The sequence below is a fragment of the Molothrus ater genome, chromosome 2, assembly GCF_012460135.2.
Source record: "Molothrus ater isolate BHLD 08-10-18 breed brown headed cowbird chromosome 2, BPBGC_Mater_1.1, whole genome shotgun sequence".
Lineage (NCBI taxonomy): Eukaryota > Metazoa > Chordata > Aves > Passeriformes > Icteridae > Molothrus > Molothrus ater.
The window spans coordinates 96,321,434-96,345,771 of record NC_050479.2 but is presented as its reverse complement, the minus strand read 5'-3'; the positions used below and the strand labels follow the sequence as shown (position 1 = coordinate 96,345,771).

The 24,338-nt window shown below is 40.2% G+C and overlaps 1 protein-coding gene and 1 pseudogene across 1 annotated transcript in view; both read left to right on the top strand.

Annotated features, from left to right (window-relative positions):
• Positions 1–5,038, top strand: part of TMPRSS7 (transmembrane serine protease 7) — a 29,237-nt gene extending 24,199 nt beyond the window's left edge. The window contains exons 14-17 of the mRNA XM_036391888.2: positions 816–993; positions 1,169–1,437; positions 2,545–2,681; positions 4,801–5,038. Coding sequence (XP_036247781.1) covers positions 816–993; positions 1,169–1,437; positions 2,545–2,681; positions 4,801–4,971 — 755 coding nt within the window. The 3' untranslated portion in view covers positions 4,972–5,038. The remainder of the gene's footprint in view (positions 1–815; positions 994–1,168; positions 1,438–2,544; positions 2,682–4,800) is intronic.
• Positions 5,039–6,714: 1,676 nt separating this feature from the next.
• Positions 6,715–24,338, top strand: part of LOC118692208 (suppressor of tumorigenicity 14 protein-like) — a 30,398-nt pseudogene continuing 12,774 nt past the window's right edge.

Here is a 24,338-nt window from a genome sequence, read left to right as displayed (position 1 = left end):
CTGTCAGCACTTGCCTTGGATCCAGTAGGATGTCTTAAGAGACTAGCCACATGCCTATTTTTATTTGGAAACATTAAAGCTACATTTGACTTTCTGGATGTGTTCAGGAAAGGATCCAGAAATATTAACGCCTGTGTGTGGGAGCGTGGGACTAAAACCCCTGAGCAGATGTGCAAGCACTAGGGATGGAGAGAGACTCTACAGAAGGGTCTTTCTTCCTTACTTTTCCAATTAAGAGTTCAGATTTTTGTGCTGATAAGACATGACTTCTTCACCTGTTAGTATTATACATTGTCAATCAGTCATTTCCATACAAAATAATAATTGTACCACCTTGTTTGTCAAATAAATATCCAGTCTCCACATACATTTTTCTTGTATCATTCCCACTGTTTTGGCAAGAAGTGTTTTGATGATGTTGGATTTCTTTCTGGTTGGTCTCTTTTCAGGTCAGGGTTGGCAGTATCAAAAAGAGATGAGGGTTTGCCTATTTGTATATATTCACTGTGATGCTTATTAAATCAATGGATCCCTTGACATTTTTGACACAATAAATATTTTGGGCTAATTTCTGTAGCAGAGATGGAAAAGGGACTCAGTAAAATTTCCAGACTGGTGCCTTTTTATGGAGTCATCTCTGATTTCACTGATAGAATAGAATAGCCAAAGAGAGAAGTTTTATTATTATAAAAGGGGAATGACATAGATTTCAAAATATTTCAAAGTGTAATATTCTTTCATGCCATGTGTGGGAAGACCCCTCATTAAAGGAAAGTACTGAAAATGGGGATTATAACCTGAAATATCTCTTGCAGGTTGTGGCAGTAGCAAGATCAGCAACCTCATCCCTCGGATTGTGGGTGGCTCAAACACTGAGGAAGGTGAATGGCCCTGGCAGGTCAGCCTTCATTTTGTGGGAGCTGCTTACTGTGGAGCATCAGTGATATCGAAAGAATGGCTTGTGTCTGCAGCCCATTGCTTTCAAGGGGGCAAGTAAGCAGTCTTCCCTCTATATTGGTCCCAAACATGGCCAGAATCCACAAGTGCCTTTAGGTTCCGGAGTTTGAACTGCATGGAGGTGCTGTGTTCTGTTTTTCCCAGCCCTGCTGAGAGTGACTGTTTTGAGGTACTTTTTTAAGACAAAACATCTTTGTTTGCTCCTACCTAGGCTGGCTGACCCCAGAGCATGGCGTGCCCATCTGGGCATGCAGATGCAAGGCCGTGCCAAGTTTGTGTCTGCAGTGCGGCGGATTGTAGTGCACGAGTACTACAACAGCAGGAACTACGACTACGACATCGCACTGCTGCAGCTGAGCACACCCTGGCCGGACACCATGGGCCACCTCATCCAGCCCATCTGCCTACCTCCCTATTCCCACAAAGCCCGCAGCGGGGACAAGTGCTGGATAACAGGTTGGGGCCAAAAGCAGGAAGCAGGTGAATTTTATTCCTTCCATTGATATGATTTTGTTCCAGGAGCCTTCACAGCTGGGGCAGTGTGCATGTACCTTCGTACACTCAGGAAACTTGGCTGCTGGTCCCATGCATCTGAATGTCATCCATATTGTGTTGTTAGTGTAGGGAGCTACACTTACACCAAAATATCACAGGGTTGTCTTTCCCTTCTTTTCCCCTCAGAGGTGTGGGACACATGGTGTGGTTTCTCTTTGGGCTGCTGGTTAATCATATGTAAAATTAAGAAGCTGGTTATTTGAAAGATAATGTAATGTCTCAAAAAAAAAAAAAAAAAGGAGGGTGTATTTTTTCCTTTTCCCCTCTATTCCCTTTGTCAGCTTCTATAATACAAGTGCCAAATCAATCTTTTATAATTTCAAAGTATACTTTATTACATACTAGCTCTATCAAATCCTAAAATAAAGTTTCATTATGTAAACCAGTGCTTGCATATCTGAGTATGTGGGTGAGGGCTTTTTGGCTATAACCAGATTTTGAAAGGATCACCTGGTGATGAGATTGGGCCTGCTGTATGGAAAGGAGGGGAAACTTTAGTTCAATTCTGCTATTATTAAGTTATATACCTTACAAAAAAGAGGTGTTTCACCAAATCTTTCAGAGAGAAAGAAGCAAATGTGGAAATTGATTCTTTATGCTGTGAGAATTTGCATTCTGAAACTGACTCATAATCTTAATCTTGAATTTGGCTCCTTCATATATGCTGCCCTCACAGCAAATCTATCATGTGATGGTCTAAATATCTTTGTAAAATTCAGTTTCCTTTTTGAAATAAAAAGAGAGCAAACGAAGAAGTCTTGAGATGTTTTGGAGAAAAAAACCAAAAACAAAAACAAAGAAAAAACATTTTGGCCAATCCTAGTGATTATGTCATTGTATTTTGTGTGTCTGAAGGACCCAGATAACATTAACCAACTGCCTGATAGTTTGAAGAGGCTTTCTGCTCTGTTGCAGTTAGTTGTTTGGAATCTGGAATAAATCAATGGTCAAAAGTATCTATGGATATTTTCTAAAGACTTCTTGTTTTATATTTCAATAGATGAGTAAAATGCTGTTGAATTTGTTTTCCAGATGATAAAGGTTCAGCAGCTCTTCAGAAAGCAGAGATAGAAATTATTGACCAGACATTATGTCATTCCACATACGGGATTATCACAGCTAGGATGTTTTGTGCTGGGCTATCATCTGGGAAAAGAGACGGGTGTAAAGTATGTACCTCAGTGAACTCTGCAAAGAACTTATCTGGTCTTTCATTGCTGCATGAGGAGGTGTAAAGTTGACTGGCAGACCACTCTGTGGTCAATATGTTTCAGTTCTGAAAAAGAGGAATATAAGTATTGCCTGTCAGCAAATCTCTTCTGTGGGTGATTTCAGAGTTCTGCTGCTTTATGTGCATGAGTAACATCGCTAAATTTCAGTTGCAGGCCAAGAGCCAATCAAACTGTATGTCCCAATAACAAGTTGAAATCAGGCAATTTTCAGCATAGTAGGCTCTCAGCTGAAAAAAAACCAAACTGAGAAAGTAGCTTGTGTCTTTTCGGAATCCCTCACCTCCAACTTGAAACTACAAGACTGTATGATGAGATGCAGACAATTAGGCATAAATTTGCAAATGTAAGATATTTCTGATCTGGAAAAACTGAAAGATGATAAATGTAACGTGCTGAATTTACTTCTAGTGAAAAGTAGTAAAACCCCATAGATAGGCTGTATATATCTATAAGACACTTAATATTACAGATGCCATATTGTATTATAGTATACTTATATAAACCATACATATTTACTGCTAAAATAGTAGTACATTTACTGCTGAAATAATAATAAGACAATTTTTTTATGATGGAGATCTGGAATCTTCAAGATGTTCTAACTTTCACTGATCTACATAAAAATGAGTGAGCCTACAATGGCTGAGGGAGTATAATGCTCCAGCTGTTTTTTAGAGGTTAGTGAGGCCATTGATATTAAGTATTGTTTTCAGTAACTGGAGAATTTGTTTATTTATGGCCACTCAAGATATAGCCAGGGAAAGACATCATTTTGGCTACATTTTTGTAGAGGTAAATGATTTGTGTCTGTGTCTGGCAGTTGTTAGAGCTAATCAAATTGTGGTATTCCGGTTTTGTGAAAAGTGCTGGTGTTCTACTTTTGTCCTAGGAATGAAGGAGAAAACTTGCAAATTTTACTCTCTAAATGTGAAATCTTTTTTGTCATGGAAGGAAAAAAAGTCATCTAAATTCTTGACCTTTTTTGAGGCAATTCAATCTAATCCTACTCTGAGGAGTGAGTAGCACCTTAGCACCTTGGAAGAGGTCCCTTCCAACCTGCATATCCCAACAACCTATAGAGTGAAAGCAAAATCGTTTTCTAGCTCTAACAAAATATTTGTCTAGCAAGAAGGCACTTCTCTTGCAAAACATCTGAATTTTGCCAAATGCACCTTTTGCTTTTAGAAGTTGTTTCTTGCACCCAATATTTTGGTAAAGTTTACTTTGCCAGTGGGTGTCTTTCAGACATGCTCTGTGTATGGCAGAGCCTTACAGGGAAGTATCAGCTTGGTCCAAGGAATTTTCCCCAAATGGTGGCAAATGGTTTTATACCTGATGGTCCGCCAATGTATTTCTAAAAGAACATGCTGTAAAGGAAGAGTCCTAGTTGCTTTGTCCTGTATTACAGCATGATGAGATCCTGTAAAAAATTTTGAAGTCTAGAACAGACTTAATTTTAACTGCTCTAATTACAAAGACATTATGGGCCCCTAAACATTATATGCTGACTGGTATCTACCAGAGGACAATCCTTAGGCTCTTTTTCCTTCTTAAAAAAAAAAAAAAATCAAGAAAAAACCCAACAAAAAACAATTTAGGGATTCCATCTGTTTCCATTTACCTTTAATTTGAACTAAGTCATACAATTATTAAATACTTAATTGTATTTATCTTATTTAAAAATATTTTTTAAAGTGTACTATTTTTGAGTTTTAGTGTCTAACCTATGAATGTGCATACATGTTACGTAGCAGATTTGGGGTTTATGGTTAAGTATAAGGTTAGGGGAAAAAAGTGAATTTCAAATGTAGTCCGTGCAAAGTAATATCTTTGTTAGTGTCTTTAAAGAGTGAGAATTACCTTCTCTCTTGTGAAAGAGCAAACTTTGGTAAAACTGCGCAATGCCATCTACTTGAAAAAAACCCCTATCAATTGTTTGAACTATCTGAATTTGAAAATATAATCACTGGAATTATGCAAAATATCTCCTGTGGATTTTTCCCCAGTTTTCATAATTCATGTTGTAAACACATATAACTCGATACATTATTTTTAGGGTGATTCTGGTGGACCACTGTCATGTCAAAGCAATGGAGATGGAAAATGGTTTTTGACTGGCATTGTGAGCTGGGGTTATGGATGTGGAAGACCAAATTTTCCAGGTGTCTACACAAGAGTGTCAAATTTTGCACCATGGATACACAAATATGTGCCTTCAGTCTTGTAACTTGAAAACTGTTTCCTTGGAATAAAACATGTCCTGGATATCTTCATTAAAACCGTATTTGGAGGAACTGTTCACGGGTGGAATTTCTTTGCATGTCTCTTGCTGATTCTGGCTCACATATGGGGCTAATGAATACCAGGGATTTGAGCTCTGGTGAAAAAGGAGGAGGCTATTCCTTGTGGTGGTTGTTTCACGCAGTTGTCTGGAGACATGGGGGGAGGTGCAACAATAAACTTTGTTTTCAAGGCACCAACTAAATGCAGGTGCACTCACCTGTCAGGAAGCTGAAGATACAATTGATTGTGTAAACAGAGAGCTTGAGGCTTACTCATAATTTCTTCTGAGATGTGTGCAGCTAATACAGAAGTAACGGTGAAGTAGCAATGAACTGTTTGCACTCTGGCAAATACTACTTTCACTACCTCTTCCAGCAAGGACAGCTGATGGGGAGAAAGAGAGAGGAGACACTGTAAAAAGTGAACTCAATCCCTTCAAACCCATAGGGCCCAAATTTTTGAAGATCACAAATTCTGCTGCTATATGTGATTTGTCGCATGCTTATTCCTTCTGCTTTCATTTTAATTAACTGCATGATTTGGACCTACTGACTTTTCTTTTGTGCTTTCATTTCTTTATTTTCAAATTCATCCACCTAAGAATTTGAATTCTCAAGCTTCAGGCAACCGTATCAAGATGAATAAAGATGGTGATGTGTGTTATTGCAATGATCTTGTCCTTGATGAAATAAAACCATTATTTCTAAAAGGTCCTGGTATAATATTTATGTAAAAGTGGGTTTGTTTCCTCTAGACCTTTTTCTGGGTGTCTTTTTTTGCCTTTTCCATGAAGGAAGGGGCAAAGCATCAGTCAGCAGGTTCTGTATGTGTAGCAGAGACAGGCTGTTGAAAAACAGAGGACTTGAACAAAGCCATCTGTCTGCAGCTGTAGTTTGAATTTCTGAGCTGTGAGGATTGCCTTCCAATCAATCCCTTTTGCAATCTCTGTATTAACTGTTCAGATTTGGTTTATTCCCTTTGTTCCCTTTGTATTATTTTTCTGGGGCTGAGATTTCTCCATCTCCTTTTGCTTTTCTAGATTCTGTTCTTTGTGCTCTCTCTCTCTTTCAACATGTATCAAATATGTTCTTTCCCCACACACATCCTTGATTTTCTTATTTTATAAGCAGAACATGCTGAGCTTGATGGTTTGCTGACTTAAAGCAGCTTTTCCTTTCAAAGAGAAAATGTGAAAATAAATTGGTTTTCAATTTATTTACTGTATTTATTCTGTGGTACCATCTTGAAGCTGGAAAACTAAGGTGATATGTGGAACTGAACATTTCTCCTCTCTTACAGATATTTCTATTAATTCCCCAGGGTGTTTACTAGAAGTTGCCTCATTCATATTGCCCTGGGGCCTTTTATCTGTAAATTGCATGTCCTTTGTATTGTGTCATAAATGATTTCCCTACTCCCGTGTTTCACAAAGAAGTGATCTATTTTCAAATGATGGGATCCATATCCTACTTAGCCTGTCAGGTAAACAAAGAGTTACAGTGATGGTAACTTTTCCTGCCCACCTTCTTTATTGCAAATCAGCTGGCTCCCAGTTGAAGCAGTACGGCAAAGATGAAATAAGAGAAGCTCAGGATGTGCAGTGGGGAGAGCAGCTATTCTGTTTAAGAAACAGGGTTCATTTATGGGGTTGCTGCTAGCTTTGTCAAAAGGCATTTGTCATGGCATCATGCTGCAGGCTTTTCCCTCCAGCTGGATTTCTATGTACAGCATTCCAGTTCCAGATGCTGAACAGGCTGCAGGGCAAGTAAGAGCCACCAGCTAAGCTTTGCAGTTGGAACACAATAAAAAAATTATCTCTGTCTACTCCTGTGTCCACTGACCCCCATTCTTCATAAATTGCTCTTAACTAAAATTATAAAAATTCCCTTCCCCCCCTCCCCACACTTTCCCAGACTGAGATGCATACAAAAAGGAAATAGCCCAGAGAGATAAGGGTTTCAGGTGTGATGTAGCTGATAACATGAAAGATCTTATCTCAATTTTCAATATTTTTATCTCTTTAAAACTATGAGAGTAAATACATGAAAATATGATACAATAGCTCTTCTTTTTTTACACTGATGCCATCCATGGTCTTTCTCTAGGAAAGACTGGATGTTTGCTACTGCCCATCCTACCAAGAAGGTTTGTGCCAAAAGTATCATTTCTCCAAATGGATGAAGTTGTGTTTCTGGAGGAGATGTCTTCTAGGAATATTACCTACAGTTTCTTTAACAATTACAGCAATCATGTTAGTCCTGCACTACTCACTCTGTAAGTGTTACTCCCCAGTGTGGATTAGGTGGGATGGATGTTTCACACTATGAAAAGCTCTGCACTAAGCAGCTGAGCACAAAATGTGCATATATAAACTACTGACTTTCCCTTCTTAATGTCTTTGTTAAAGCAACAAAATACACAGTAATTAGCAGTGAGTAGTTGCACAAGAATATTGAAAATGTGCATTTTATCACTAATTATTTTTTGTCACTGCTTGTGAATACCATCATTATTGGTATTAAATGTTATCTTTTGCAGGAACCTATAGGAATGCTTTGTCTATTTTCTCTTCACTTTCTTTAAAAACAGAATGAGTACTTAAATTGTTTATGTACTTTCCCAAATGTCAACATATAGCCATTAAAGCCATGCCTCTTCAGGAGGAGAGTACTGCAAAAGAAATGGAAACTTAACAATGAAATCTTTCTAGTAGAAACACCTGCCTAAACCTTTATCCCTTTCCTTTCCTTTCCTTTCCTTTCCTTTCCTTTCCTTTCCTTTCCTTTCCTTTCCTTTCCTTTCCTTTCCTTTCCTTTCCTTTCCTTTCCTTTCCTTTCCTTTCCTTTCCTTTCCTTTCCTTTCCTTTCCTTTCCTTTCCTTTCCTTTCCTTTCCTTTCCTTTCCTTTCCTTTCCTTTCCTTTCCTTTCCTTTCCTTTCCTTTCCTTTCCTTTCCTTTCCTTTCCTTTCCTTTCCTTTCCTTTCCTTTCCTTTCCTTTCCTTTCCTTTCCTTTCCTTTCCTCTCCTCTCCTCTCCTCTCCTCTCCTCTCCTCTCCTCTCCTCTCCTCTCCTCTCCTCTCCTCTCCTCTCCTCTCCTCTCCTCTCCTCCCCTCCCCTCCCCTCCCCTCCCCTCCCCTTCCCTTCCCTTCCCTTCCCTTCCCTTCCCTTCCCTTCCCTTCCCTTCCCTTCCCTTCCCTTCCCTTCCCTTCCCTTCCCTTCCCTTCCCTTCCCTTCCCTTCCCTGACTCAGTGCTCTAGTTATTACTACATGTTTCTCTTAAGAGCTAATACCTGCAAATGCCAAGGACAAGCACATACTTCTGCAAGCATCTTGCTCTGTAACGTTATTAGGTGTGCTAATTTTTTTTTTCTTTTTCTCTCAGCTCCAGCTTTTTCCTTTATTTTTATCGGTGGAAGTGTAGAAATTCCTAATTTGACTTTTACAAATGACCTCAATGATCCAACATAATAGAAGTTCATCCTGCAAACAAACGCAATCCAAAATTATGTAAGTTTCCACATAAGTAGAGAAATATTTTGTAAATATTTATACAGAAGCAGTTGGGAATGAGGAGAGGACTAGAGTTAGCCATTTTTTATTTCCCTTGGAAATAGTAAGTTTAAAGCTAGAAAGAACCTTGGCAGCTTTCAGATTTAGAAATGCAGCTAGAGAGATGGGGCTGTGTGTCTTAAGAGTAAGGTCAATATTTTCTAGGTAATAAGGTTTCAGGGTTATGGACAAGTTACTTGTCTTGAAGGAAATAGGAGAGTGGGGTTTGTTTTATTTTACTTTATTCAAACTCCTTTCCTTTTACATTTTCCTTTTTCTTTTTAATTTTACCTCCAATTCAGTGCTTCACTTTTTAAATTTTCCTTATCACTCACAACAGTGCTTGGTTTCTTGCCCTTCTTATGAGTTTCTATTTGTGAGATCAGTACTGTTTGCTAGGTACATGTGGACAGCAGTTTTGAATACAAAGCTGTTCTCTGTTAGCTTGTATTTCCCAAAAGAACTAATCTAGTGTCTCAAAGCTGGTTTGTGCATAGCCAATACAGGTTAGTGATTCTGGAAGTTTAAAGACTGAAAGAAAAATATAAATGTATTCATAAAGACTTTTTTCACAACTAGTTATCAAGAACTGTCTCAATGGCCTTGAAATGTGATGTGGAAAAGCAAATTTTTAGTGGAATTTAATGCACATTTATGATCCTTATTTGAAACATTTTGTGAAAATTATGGACAGTGCTTGTAATGTGGGGGAGGGTGGCGAGGAAGAGGAAAGAATGAAAAAGACAAGCACTTTATAGTATTAGCGATTATGTTGGCATTCCAATATAATTTTCTATTTTCTTTTACTACTATTTCATTGTCAGTTGGCAGAAACATATGAATCTTCCTTCTTGGGAAAGTACTACTTGAAGTCTGTAGTGGCTGCTTTCAGGTAGGTGCTGTTTCAGCATATGGTAGCAATTTGATATATTCAGCTTTGTTTTCCTGTTTTTCTTTAATGCATTTTAAATTTGCTATCTAGAAGAAAATGCACATCTCTGTAAGAGAATTAAAAATGCAGAAATGCATTTAAGTATATGATCTAAGCTTATAGTGTGACTTCTGTCCGGCCCTGTAGAATTTGTGAGAAATGAAGTCTGATTAATCATTCCTGAGTCTATGGGTATTTTTTTTGTCTGTTAATCTACTTTTAGTTTTTGAAATAATAATTCAGCTCTTGCAGGATCTTATTTTATCCATTCAAATAAAGTTATCTTTCAACCTCTGTAAACAAATCCTTATATATGTAATTTGGGGCAAAACACTATTTGAGCTCCTGGTAAGAAATGTAAATCCACTGAGAAGCAGGTTATTACAGTCCTGGTAGTTTCTGAAAATCCTGAAGGGTCAGTGCACAGGTGATTTCAAAAAGATTGTGGTGGAATCACTGCAGTAATAACTTGTATGTGTATGCTCAAGGATTCTTTATTTCAACAAAAATTGCGTGAGCAAAAAAATTGCGAGCATAAAATCATGTCATTGTATGGTGATAGCTTCCATTAAAAAATTAATTGCGATGTGTCTGGAGCTGTCATATGATCTTAAAAGTGTATAATTATACAGCTGGGATGGTAACATCCTATTGAAGGATTTCAAGGTGTGGTTTTCAGTCTTAGTGTGTAGCTGGTTAATCTGTATATGTCAAAAATAGTCCTACTGTATAAAAATGCAACAAAAATAATTGTTAAACAAAAGAGCTTTTTGTCACCACGTTTAGCAGCAACTATCGGGCACAGAAGTTCAGCTGCCTATGAAACTGTGCCAGCCAAAAATGCAGACCAGTGAAAACCATGTCCAAAATAGTAATTAGACTGTATTTATAGTGAATTTCTTTTCCTTTCACAGTGAAGGAGAATGTGGGCTGCAAGCTTACTTCTGGAATACATTCTGGGCACCACAAGATATGGTTGCTTCTCTTAAAATCTAACCCCAGTGGAACAAAAAGAAATCTGTAGTAAACAAGCAGTTCCCTTGCTCAGTTCTGGGGAGGAAGATTTTGATCTTGTTACCATGGAGCTTTTTGGTATCAATGTACCTGTCATTTAATACTTATTCTGTCTATTTTTCTCTCTCCACTTTGTGTCTTTGGCTTGTGTAGCTCATAATTATTACATTTCAGTTTCAGATTCCAGAGAATATGATGTGATGATAAAATCAGGAAATTACGCTTCAATCCCAAGTGATGCCACTTTGAGGGGGAGTGGAATCCTGTGATAGAAAAATGGCATTTTTTGAGTTATTCTTATATCTGTAGGGCTTATGAACTAAACTAGGTTATGGAATCTCCATGTCTTATGTTTCAAATGAAGGCTGGATGTTCCGACTAGAATGGCTGAAATTTAATAGCTCCCACTATTGCAGTGAGCTGTGGCTCCAATTTTTGCCATTTCTAAATAATAAAACAAAAACAAAACAAACAAGCAAACAAAAAAACACCCAACAAAACCTCTAAGAAATTGTGCATAATTTGGCTTGTGATTAGACAATTTTGGTTTTATATTGTTAGTGAACAATTAGGCAGATATCATACCAATTGCAGCTGAATCAGTTCCTGCTCATGATGGTGAGGCTTTGTACTCCCTCGGCCAGAGCAGGAGAAGGTGATGCAGTCTGATAGGAAAAAGGGAACAGAACTGTAAACGTAAGAGCAAAAAAGGAATAGAGGAGTCAAGAAATATGGATAGGTGATTTTTTTCTACCTTGTCAGAAATCTTACCCAAGAACCTATCATCTTTCAATCTAACAGTTTCTCCATACTGATCTACACTCTATTTTGTAGCAGTATCCTTTGACCTGTATGCCAAGCCAGGCAACAACAGGACTCTAACTCTGATGAATCTCAAAAAGTCTTTTTATCAATGGAGACTGTAAGTTCCTCCTAATTACGTGGTAGTTATCACTCTACATGGTGTCACTCCAGAGAGCTGTGCATCATACCACTTGTCAACATATGATTTCCTTCTTCCACTGCAGAACAAGATCATTATGAAGTAATATACAGAGCAAAGACGCTTTACTGAGCTGTACAGAAGCTCTCTGAAACCATACCAGATGGATAAAATGTGAGATTTGAAATACAACTTAATTAAAAGTCTTGGATAGTGTAATAAAAATATCTTCTAATAAAGTTGAAAGGCACTGATAAGGGTTTCCAAGTCCAACTCCCTGCTCCTCAGAGGACTACCTAAAAGGAAACCATCTGATTAAGAACATTGTCCAGATGTTCCTTAAACTTTGACAAGCTTGGTGCCATCACCCCTTCCCTGAGGAACCTATTACAAATTTCTGTGGGGTTTATTCTACACTATGACTAATTCTAATGGGTTCCTTTCTATAAAATTACATTTACAACTCAAAAACATACAGAATTTATTTTAGAGTATTATATTCTCTTACTTTCAGAAAATGTATGTTTTATGGCAGTCCAGTCACAGCTGAATTCCTCCTCATAATAGGGGGTTGGAAGGCTACATCCTCAGAGTCACTGTAGTGTATTTGCATAAGTGGGTTCAGATGATATTTAAATTTGAGAGGCTACACTGCTCCTACTTTTCAGAGTTAAATTTCATGTATGAGCACAAGGAATCCGTCTTCCTCAATCAAATGAATGAACAAGTTTTAGCATCTGAGGATGGATGGTTTCAAGAGGGGAACTTTACTTAAATTTTTGGAACTTTCAGGAAGAGGTTAGCTGGGCATGAAGATTCAGCTAGGAATCTGAAATGCACTTGTTTAGGAGTGGTTTAGCTAAATTGAGTAGTCCTCTTCAGCTCTATTAATGTACTAAAATTAACTGCTCTCTATGCAACAAGACATAACAGATTGCCATTGTTGGCATGAAATGGACAGAAGGTTTTTGTAAGGAGTTACTCTCAAACTTCAAAGGAGAATCCTGTTCCTGATGTAGGCCTGCATTTGTTCTGCTACTTATTATGGATTATTGCTGCGACTATTACTCCATTGTGTATTATTAACACTGGCTCAGCTTTTTAGGAACCACAAATGTAGAGCTGGCCATGAGCATGAAAACACCTGGAAGACAGCAAAACCAACACAGGTGTCTGATATAAGACATTCAGAGAATATTGATGCAGTAAGCTGTAAGACAAAATTCAAGAATGTGTGTCACAGACATCTTTTTGTGAAAATCTTTTCTTTAGGATTTTCCTGCTGAACTGAGAAGTTTCAGCAACAAATGTAAACAATTATTATCTGCTGCTGTGGAATGCAACAGGTCCACCTGTGATTGGCCCCTCTTGGATGTTTATAATTAATGGCCAACAAGATGGAGCTATCTCAGGCAGAGTCCGAGAGAGCTGCCTTTGTTAGGCAAAAATCATTCTTTTCTATTCTATTCTTAGCTTAGCTAGGTTCTGAGGAAACCTTTTCCTTTCTTCTCTTTTTAGTATAGTTATAATGTAATATATATATATATATATATATATAATAAAATAATAAATCAAGCCTTCTGATCATGGAGTCAACATTCTCGTCTCTTCCCTCATCCAAGAACCCCTGTGAACACAGTCACAAATGTGCATTGATGTCTGTCTATTAAAGAACCAAAACAGAATTTGGTGACTGAAATGATGTTAAAAGCCTGATAGTACTTCAGAAAAATGGACTTTTTCGGTTGCTTTTACTGCCACCCTAAAAAATGCATTGTTTTGCATATGTCTATTCGTTTTGTTCTTGGATCAAAAGCAGCCTAGTGACATACTTATTACACATGCAGTAGAACTAATAATAACAGCATGTCCCTCTGTGACAGCCAGTAACTATGATAGCCATTATTCCCTGATGTTGAGGTCCAGGGTCACACGTGGTGACTGAACTGATTCTCTCCAGTTTCTGTAAACTGCAGTAATAAATCCGTTCAGTGACAAATCCTAAAGCATGCTCAAGCTGAGATAGGGAGGTGTGCTGTGAGAGTAAGTATCTCACGTGGACAACTCTTCTCATAGCTTGCCTTGCTTTTCTGATGATACTGTGACAGAAGGTACAGATAGAAGATAAACCAGGCCGTTGACTGGGTTGATGAAGATGCTGAAATATTTTCACATGGCAATGTGGAGGTACTTAAATTGTTATTTTATAAATGTTTTGTCAGCTATTATGATAGAAAGTATTTAATAATGTCTGCAGGAGAGGCAAAGCAGAGATTCATTCACTAGTGCCTCACTTCAAACGCATGAAAGGAATATCCTGCTAAAGGAGAAGACAAGTACTTTCAATTGAAGGTTAAAAACTTTGATTTTAATGCTGCCAATCTGGGCCTCAGTTACATCAAAGAACTTGATGTAGGGCTGTGATAGAAATAATCTGTTACTGTGAGGTCTAATCTTAATTGCTTTCATTTGCTGTGCATAGAAAAAGAGAAACCTGTTAGAAATTTTTAATGTATAGATTCACAGATATCGCAAAATATTCTGAGTTGGAAGTGACCCACGAGGATCATCGAGTTATAAACAAATTAAAAAAGTCCAAAATACAATGGAGGTGCAAAATGAAATAAGCATAAGAGTGAATTACAGATGCAAGAAATAGCATCTCACATTACAAGTAAAAGAACAGCAGGAAGTAATAGTTGCTAAGCATGGGGCTCCACATTTTGTGTGATAGGTTTTGTGACACAAAACCAGGCTGAACATGGATAGATTGAAAATGCTTTGGGTTCATCTGTTGCACAGGTGCTGCTTAACACTGCTGCACTGGCACTTGTTGCATTTTCATTCCTAACCTCTGTTTCTCAGTGCCACTATCACCACTGAAGTAACATAATCTGGCATTGTCTTTCTGATGCTTCTATAGGTACAGAAACTCCAGGGCACTTGTTAAGCAATAAAACAGTGACGTACACACAGAGCGACTAGTCATCAATGCTGGGAAGCCCAAGCATCCTGTGTACTATCAGCTGGGTGGAAGAATAAAAGGGAAATGGTAACCAGGGAAATATTCTGGAACACAGATGCCCAGATCAGTGTTACTTCTGCCCAGTTTCCCAGCAAAGACAACAGGAATATGAGAAATGTTTTGGGATTATTTTTTTAATGCTTTTTTTTGGTAACCTTCCAGATGGTGTGGGCCTGGGGCCTGGACTCCTTTGGTTGTGTTTTTAACTTCATTGAGTAATGTGATGTTGCTTACCTTCTCACTGGACCAAAGAGGAGAAAGCAACATATTAAAAGCTCACTTTCAAGCTGTTCCTAAAATCAGTAAGTAGTTAATAGAAACAAGCATCTGATGGAAGCACACTTATTACTGATTTTGCCTCTAAAAAAGTTGATATTGCCTTGACCATATCTGGGGGAGGGAATGTTGGCATATAAAGCAGGGAATTATCATTGAGATCCACTTTACAAAAGACTGAGAATTGAACAAAGAAGAGAGAACACCCTTTGGTCTGGGAGACTTTGTCTTCCTGATAACTACTGAAGCCTTACTTGCCAGTCATTGCATGGGTAACACCGAGTAGCGGCAGGGAAGCAGACAGACAGACAACTACAGGCACTATCTATCTGGGCAAAGCTAGATAGCCCCAGTGACAGAGTAGTTACTTTTGTCAGTTTTGGCAATGTATCCACAGATCACAGAATGTGTGTTTAAAGAAAATGGAAAAGAGCAAACACTTCTAGTTTATCTTTGTTCTTTTTCTGAATGCATTGTTCAGTGTAGTTAACTGAATAAGAAAAATGTGTTCCACACCTAAGACCTACATTCCAAATCTATGAGGTACTATGGATTTTACATGAGTGCTGTGGGGTGAAATATTTTGAGTAATGCCAAACTGTAGTACTAATTTTAGAAGAGATAAAGGGGCTTCACGGGACCAAGTTTAGCCACAGTTATTTGGTAAGGTATAAGTGAAAGAGTTTTGACAGTGAAGCAAGTGACTTTTCTTTAATGTGTGGAACAAGTCACTGAGGACAAATTCCTCCAAAACTGCCACATTTCAGCTTATGTCTCTCTGCATGCTGCTTATCCAAATACTTATCCCTTGCACATTACGAATTAAAATGGCTTTATTGTTCTGAGGATGGGCATTTCAAATTACATTTAGCCCAGGTTTTGCTACAATATTTTTTAATTTCAAAATTATCTTATTTTCTGTTATGTTCATATTTGCATTCACAATGTTACCTAAAGGGAACCAAAAGCACTAAGGACTGGATATCTAATAGAGTCCTTAGTAGAAAATAAAACCTCAAAGGAATTCTTCAAATATGGCATTTTCAAACTGAGAACTGATACACAAACTTCCTTGTTTACATTAAATTAATCAGTTATCCCTTCACTGGGCTGATTGCTTTTTAATTTTGAAAATACCTACAGAACAGTCAGAAGTAGATTGGAAGGGGGAGGTTTGTTGCATCCACATCTGGTTGCTTCTTTCACTTACCATGAAAAAATGTTTTTTTAAAAAAGAAAAACTTCAGTCAGAGGTTTTTTTGTACTTACCCTTAGTTGTAATTTGATCCAAGAAAAGAGAAATTCAGTTTTATGTGGAGGTGGAAGTTAAGTGATTTTCAGTTAATACAGGAAAAATGTGAGTTGAATACTGTCACAATGCATTCTTCGACCTCTGTATGTAGAGAAGACTCTGCACTTTCATACAGCTGAGATAACTGTGCTCCTTGATGATGTATTTCTCTCCTAGTATGTGGTGGTCAATATATTTCCTGGAATGTGACACTGAGTTCTCCTTATTATCCGAGTTACTACTCACCAAACATTGACTGCACCTGGATCATCAAGGTAAATGCTAGGAACTCTTCTGAGTATTGATGACTTTTCTTTATCTTATGTAGACACAAAATTGGGAGAAATGGCTTTTGATGTAGATGAAACAGAGAAAACCTAGTGAAACCACTGAACCTGACTTCTTCTCAGGCACGCATTTCTTTCCTGTCCTATGTACAGGTGCGAACTATGGGATGGAAATATTGCCAACTTCCAGAAGTTTAAGAATTTTTTTGACTGCAACAAATTAATGTGTAAGATGACAAATCCCAGCAGCCAGAGAAAATTAATAATAATCAGAGCTTTTATTCTCTGTCAAAAAGAAAAAATGGTCATGTAAATCATGCCTCACATGATGGATACCACAGTGTATTTCTCTGAATTCTGCAGAGCCAGGACATTCTCTGGTTCAGAAATTCACCTCTGAATGTCAAGCAAGTCCTTTGGCAGGACTTAACATCTACTCATGATTTCTACCAACCGCCTAATGTGTCGGTATATTGTTCCGTTCAGCATTTAACTACTTTTTTAGTTTCCCCAGTAAAGAAGACTTTTCATGTATATAACTTGATACATCTCTACCTTTCACAGTATTATTAGCAGCTTATAGCACAAAACTCTCACCTCTGTGCCAAACAGGAACACATGGCATTACAAACCTAGCATGAACCTCAGATATAGTGCTTTATGCTGGCTGCAGAAAGGCTTACACTCCTTCATCAGGCACAGTCTAGCCAAAGTTGGGTCTAAAAAGACTTCTATAGATGTTTAAATTAGCAAGGTTTTTTAGCTCTTCAGAGGCACTAATTTCAATAATACAAAAGCAGTACTTTCAATCCAGGAACTGGTAGAACAACTTGGAAGCAAAGGCTATTTTCATTTTGTGAATGCATGTCAGGGTTTTAATCTTTTGATTTTTAGGCATCATTGCCTGGCTACAAACTCTCAATAAAAATTCTTATAATACAAATTCAAGACAAGTCTCCAGGGTCCAGTAAATGTGATAAAGACTGGCTAGAAATTGGTGGAGTTAGGTGAGTAAATACATTGTTTTCTGACATTGATTTACACTTTGAAGTTCTGCACGTTTAAGCATCCTGGGTTTTTTCTTACAGGTATTTACTTTTTCTTTTGTTCCCCTTAGAACAATAATGTAGAAAACTACAGGATCTTATGCAGCTGCAGCTGAACTGTAAATTCCTGGCTGTGGTCTTGATGCAGATGAGGAGTTTGTGTAATCAGAAGTTTAATTTTCTTTATCACTTGCTCTTCAGTGATTGCAATTTTTACACAAACACTAAAAATAACACTATTCAGAGAAATTTGTCTCTTGGAAGGAGCATATTGAAACAAGCAACAGCTGTTGGATTTGGCTGAATGATTTAATCCTTTCCTGGATGTGGAACTTTTGTGTTTGCAAACCTAAATGGGCAATATGAAATCAAGCATGCCTGAAGCAGCTTGTGTTTACAAGGTAGACCCTGATATTGATCATCTTGCTGTATTTTGTTTCAAAGTCTGCTAATCCCAAAAATGTTGCAGAGTGGGAGAAATTCATAAATAGGCTTTCTAAAACTTTTGTTGGGCCGTTTTTAACACCAAAATATAGCTGATCCTTACTGCATTATCTTAAAGCTTTTTTGACATCACTACCACTCAGTAAAAGGAGACATAGCTGGATGGTAGTGGTCAGTTTGGTTAGAAATTAGTATTTCTCACTTTTGCCTTGCTAGATACTGTAAAACTCTTTCAGAAAACAACAGAAACAGAGAATATGGCTATTCTGTTGCAATCAACTTCCATTCTGATGAGCTGGTCACCCACAGAGGGTTTTATATTGAATACAAAGCTTTCAGTCCCACAGAACGTAAGTTAATAAGCACACAATTTAATTTTCAAGGAGAAATCTTTCAGAAACCCTGCTTGACAGATCAGCATACAACTCAACCTGCCTACTTTCTTAACCTTATTGCAGGAGACAAATGTGTAAAATGTTATGTCTTTGGTTGACCAAATAGAGCTACAAATTTAGATATAAGACGTATTTATAAGCTAGTACTTATTTCCTAAGTTTTTATCAACTTTTTATCAACTATTCTGTAAAATGAGGAGTAAAATTTCTCAGTTTCTGTAGATCTACTATATGGCACTTTGCTGACACTTTAAAATAGCCAAGCTACAATATGAAAATAGAATGGCAGAGGACCTCTAAGCATGACTCTTCTCCCAACCAAAGTTAACCATGAATACCTAATCTTTTCTTGTTTTGGTTTCAACAGACAGGTGTCTGCTAAGGAAGGCAGGAGCCTCCTCTGAAATGGAAAATAAAAACCCCCTCCCTCCAAATTGCTATAAATTTTAAATTAAGAGGCTCTCAGGCAAAAATATGGGAGCAGGGATAACAGTTCTTTATTAGGGAAGAAAATAAAAAGATAAAATAAACAATGCATAAAACCAAAACAACACTGACAGAGTCAGAACACAACCTGACACCCTGTTGGTCAGGGTGTTGGTAGCAGTCCAATTGGAGATGTGGCTGCAGTCCTCCTGGAGTGTCAGGTGTGGTTCTGTTGGAGCAGGGATCCTGCAGAAAGGGTGTATTCTTCCTCTGAAACTCCAGTGGAAGAGGCAGCTGTTCCTCTGGGAAATCCAGTGGAGAAGTCATGCTGGTGTTCCAGAAACTCAAGATGATATCCAGGTAGAAATGTTTGGCTCCTCCCTCTGGGCAGAGCATCTCACAATAGGATGCTATAGCTCTCATCAGTCATGCAGTGACACTCAATAGGCTGTTATCAGCAGATGTCTCCCCTGAGAGAGGATTGGTTGTGGAAAAGATAAGGAAAACTGCCCACTTAACAGAAGACAACTGCCATACAGATGGCAAATAGAAAACAATTTGCTTGGCAATCCAGGACATGATCCATCCCTTATTCTATTTTCCATCTGCATCACATTGAAACCTTACACACAGTTCTCACTTAAGACTAGGTTTCCTTGTGGTACCCAATGGCTTTCTCCATCTTTCTGCATTACCCACCAAGTGTAACCAGGTCCTTGAGCAAAAACAATCCCATGGATGGGTTTGTCTTTGCCTGAGGTGGGATTAATCCAAACAGTCTTTCCCAAAATATCTTTCATATGTACCACAGGGACTTTATCTCCATCCACTGTGTGCAAGGGTTCAGACTGGGCAAGACCAGCTGGATTGATGGACCCTCGGGTGTCAACCATCCAGGTGGCTTTTGTTAAGTTCATTTCCCAATTTATAAAAGTTCCCCCGCCAAGTGCTTTCAGGGTAGTCTTAAGTAGTCCATTGCACCATTCAACTTTCCTGGCAGCTGGTGCATGATAAGGAATACGATATATCCATTCAATATCATGTTCTCTGGCCCAGGTGTTGATAAGGCAATTCTTGAAATGGGTCTTGTTTTCTGACTCAATTCTTTCAGGGGTGCCATGTCTCCACAGGACTTGCTTTTCCAGGCCCAGGATGGTGTTCTGAGCAGTAGCGTGAGATACAGGGTAGGTTTCCAACCATTCTGTGGTGGCTTCTACCATGGTCAGCACATAGTGCTCGCCTTGACGTGTCTGGGGCAGTGTGATGTAGTCAATCTGCCAGGCCTCCCCATACTTGTACTTGGACCACCGCCCACCATACCATAGGGGCTTCACTCGCTTGGCCTGCATGATGGCAGCACATGTCTCACAGTCATGGATAACCTGAGAAATACTGCCCATGGTTAAATCCACCCCTTGGTCCCATGCCCACTTATAGGTGGCATCTCTACCCTGATGGCCTGAGGCATCATGGGCCCATCGAGCTAAGGGGGAACAACTCCCCTGTATGTTGCCAATCTATGTCTATCTTCGACACCTCTATTTTTGCTGCCTGATCTACCTGCTCGTTGTTTCAGTGTTCCTCATTAGCCCGACTCTTGGGGACACAGGCATCTACATGATGGAGTTTCACAGGTAGCTTCTCCACCCAAGTAGCAATGTCTTTCCATTCATCAGCAGCACAGACTGGCTTTCCTCTATGCTGCCAGTTGGCCTTTATCCACCTTTCCAGCCAGCCCCACAGAGCATTGGCTACCATCCAAGAATCAATATAAAGGTAGAGCTTTGGCCACTTCTCTCTCTCAGCAATGTCCAGGGCCAGCTGAACAGCTTTGAGTTCAGCAAGTTGACTTGATCCACCTTCTCCTTCGGTAGCTTGTGCAACCTGTTGTGTGGGGCTCCATACGGCTGCTTTCCACTTCTGGTTCATCCCTATGATGCGACAGGATCCATCAGTAAAAAGAGCATAATGCGTTTTCTCTGGCAGTTGATGGTTGTATGGTGGAGCTTCTTCAGCACATGTCACTTGCTCTTGTTCCTCTTCATCAGTGAGACCGAAGTTTTCACTTCCTGGCCAGTTTATAATTATCTCCAAAATCCCAGGGCAATTCAGGTTTCCAATACAGGCACTCTGTGTGATGAGAGCAATCCACTTGCTCCATATAGTGTCAGTGGCATGGTGGGTAGAGGGAACCTTTCCTTTAAACATCCACCCCCGCACCAGTAGTCGGGATGCCAGGAGGAGTTGTGCTTCCATGCCAATCTCCTCTAAGGTGTCTTGAACTCCTTCACAGGCAGCCAAGATTTCCTTCTCTGTGGGAGTGTAGTTGGCTTTGGACCCTCTGTAGTGTCAACTCCAAAATCCTAGCAGTTGGTCTCAAATCTCCCTAGGCACCTTCTGACAAAGGCTCCAGGACAAGACATTGTTCCCAGCTGCAGTGTAGAGCACATTCTTCACCTCTGGTCCTGTCCTGACTGGGCCAAGAGCTACCGCATGAGCGATCTCCTGCTTGATCTGGGCAAAAGCTTGTTGCTGCTCAGGGCCCCAGTGGAAAGTGCTCTTCTTGCGGGTCACCAGGTAAAGAGGACTCACCATCTGACTGTACTCGGGAATGTATATTCTCCAAAAACCTATGGCACCTAGGAAAGGTTGTTTTCCTTCTTGCTGGTTGGAGATATTGTGATCTTGTCAATGACCTCAGTTGGAATCTGACACCGTCCGTCTTGCCACTTTACTCCCAGGAACTGGATCTCTCTGGCATGTCCCTTGACTTTGCTCTTCTTGATGGGGAAGCTGGCTTCTAGCAGAATCTGGATGATCCTCTCCCCTTTCTCAAATACTTCCATTGCCATGTTCCCCCATACAATGATGTCATTGATGTACTGCAGGCGTTCTGGAGCCTCTGCACCCTTTTCCAGTGCAGCCTTGATCAGTCCATGGCAGATAGTGGGGCTGTGCTTCTACCCCTAGGGCAGTTGGTTCCAGGTGTACTGCACCCTCCAGGTAAAGCCAACTGAGGCCTGCATTCTGTTGTCAGAGGAATGGAGAAAAACACATTAGCAATGTCAATAGTGGCGTACCACTTTGCTGCCTTGGACTCCAGCTCGTACTGGAGTTCCAGCATGCACAACAGCACTCAGTGGTGGAGTCACTTCATTCAAGCCACAATAGTCCACAGTCAACCTCCATTCTCTGTCAGACTTGTGCACAGGCCAGATGGGACTGTTGAAGGGTGAGTGGGTTTTACTGACCATGCCTTGGCTTTCCAGTTCACGGATCATTTTCTGGATGGGGATCACGGCATCTCAACTGTCCAATACTTCTGGTAGTGCACCATCGAGGTGGCAATTGGTACTTGTTGCTCTTCCACCTTCAGGAGTCCTACTGCAGATGCGTTTTCTGATAGTCCAGGCAGTGTTCAACTGCTTAATGTTCTCTGCCTCTACAGCAGCTATGCCAAAAATCCATGTGAGTCTCTTTGGGTCCTTGTAATAGCCATTCTGGAGGAAGTCTATGCCCAGAATACACAGGGCCTCTGGGCCAGTCACAATAGGATGTTTCTTCCACTCTTTCCCAGTCAGGTTCACCTTGGCTCCCAACAGGATCAATTGCTGTGATCGCCCCGTCACCCTGGCAATGGAAACAGGTTCTGCTCCCACATGTCCCAATGGTATCAGGGTACACTGCACACCAGTATCAACTAAGGCATTGTATTTTTGTGGTTCTGATGTGCCAGACCATTGGATCCACACCATCCAGAAGATCCAGTTTTCCCATGCCTCTCCCTGGATAGAGGCAGGGCCCCTTTAACCTGGTTATGATCTCTTTCCTGGACATTCATGATAGACGTACCTTCAAGGGGATCTGACAGATCATAATCGGCAGCTCCATCATGGGAGGTTGAGGTTACCTTCACTTTACTGGAATTCCCTTAGTTAGGGTTTCCCTCCTTGAGCTGATGGACCCATGCTGCCAGGACAGAAGTGGGTTTCCCATCCCACCTTCCCACGTCTTCCCCATGGTCATGCAGAAAGAACCACAGGTCAGCCCATGGGGTGTACCCTCTCTCTCTAGCTGGGGAACGTTGGGCTCTGACTTCGGGGCCTGTGACTGGCACTGGTGCAATGTGGGAACTGTTCCTCCTCACCTCCTCCCTCACCTCCCTCATCTCCTCTTTGAGTTCCTTGACCACAGCAGAGACATGAGCCTGCATTGGGCCATTGATCATACTTCCATAATTTCTAAGCTTGTTGGCAACAGAACCCACTGTCTCTCAGTTGGTATCAGCATTAATCGTTGCAATGAAGATGGTGTATTGAGATGGCCCTAGATTTGCCAGACTCCACAACATTTGCCCTGTGAACCTGACCTTGTTGGGGTCATTACCATGATGTCCATCCCTCCCAAAGAGTACCTCCCATACTGCCATTTCTCTCAGCTGTTGGATCCCTTCCTCAAGGGTGTTCCAGCGCATTCTATGGTGGTGTTCCTGCATTCTCTCCCTGTCGACAAACCTCTCTCTGACACTTATTACAAACCACTCCCAGAGGAAAAGGGACCCTGGCTCCCTTACAAAAATCTGATTCATACCTGAGTCCTGGGTCAAGGGTCCCAGATTCCTTGCCTCACCACCATCCAGCCGGACACCTGTACCCATAAGGTCCCAGACCCAAAGTAGCCAGCTGGACACCTTTACCCATAAGGTCCCAGACCCAAAGTATAAGCCTGACATCCCCATCATGCAATGTCTTTGTGCAGATAACAGAGACTTTCATACGTCAGGGACTCAGTGATAATTGCAACCTCTGGCTCCCCTGTGGGTTGTGAGGACCTTCCCCTACCTGGGTGCTCCGATTTCATCCTAGATCTCCTTGTTTCTATAGGGGCAACTGCTGCTGGCTATGCCTGCCTTTGCAGTTCAGGTGGAACCTGGACAGTTGCAACATCTGTAGGTTCCACTGCTGCACTGTTAGACTCTCCCTCTTTGAGTCAGGGGGAGGGTTTCTCACCTGGGGAAATGTACTCCTTCAGCATTTGGCCCATCTCACGTATCTCCTTCACCAGACCCCCCACCCAGTCTGGGTTGTTCATATCTGGGGTGGGCTGTGGGGCAGGGTTAGGCTCTGGGGCATCAGCATCCCTAGTCTCTGGTGCCATGTCAGGTTCTGGAGTAGGTGTCAGGGTGGTTGTCCACGTTAATCTTCCCTTATCTCTAAATGCTAAATAGAACAAGTCTATCAGCAACACCAGCCACTGTATGATATCATTAGTATTTAGAGTGGATCTAAACACTTCAAAAAATGGTGGGGCAGACCCAAATAGATGGTTAAAGGGTTGGGAGAAAATTTTCCCTGGTGTCATTTCCTTATGGTAGGTGCCATTATTAAAGTAACCCCAAAAACATACAGTTAGTGTGTGATAGCTCTGAATCCAGGTGCCTGCTTTCCAGAGGAAATTAAAAATCCATGAATTCCTCACCTTATTCACCCATAAAACAAACTGGATAACAGCCACAGTAGCCTTGGTTATAGGACCCTTGTTTAGATAAGCGTCTGCAAATGGAAGAAATATAGCCACAATCACATGCCACCCAAACTAGGGTAAGCTGGACCACATGGTGTCACTTAACAAGGTTTCTATAGCAGCACACAAAAATTAGATTACTCAAGAACTGTTATTCCCTTTTT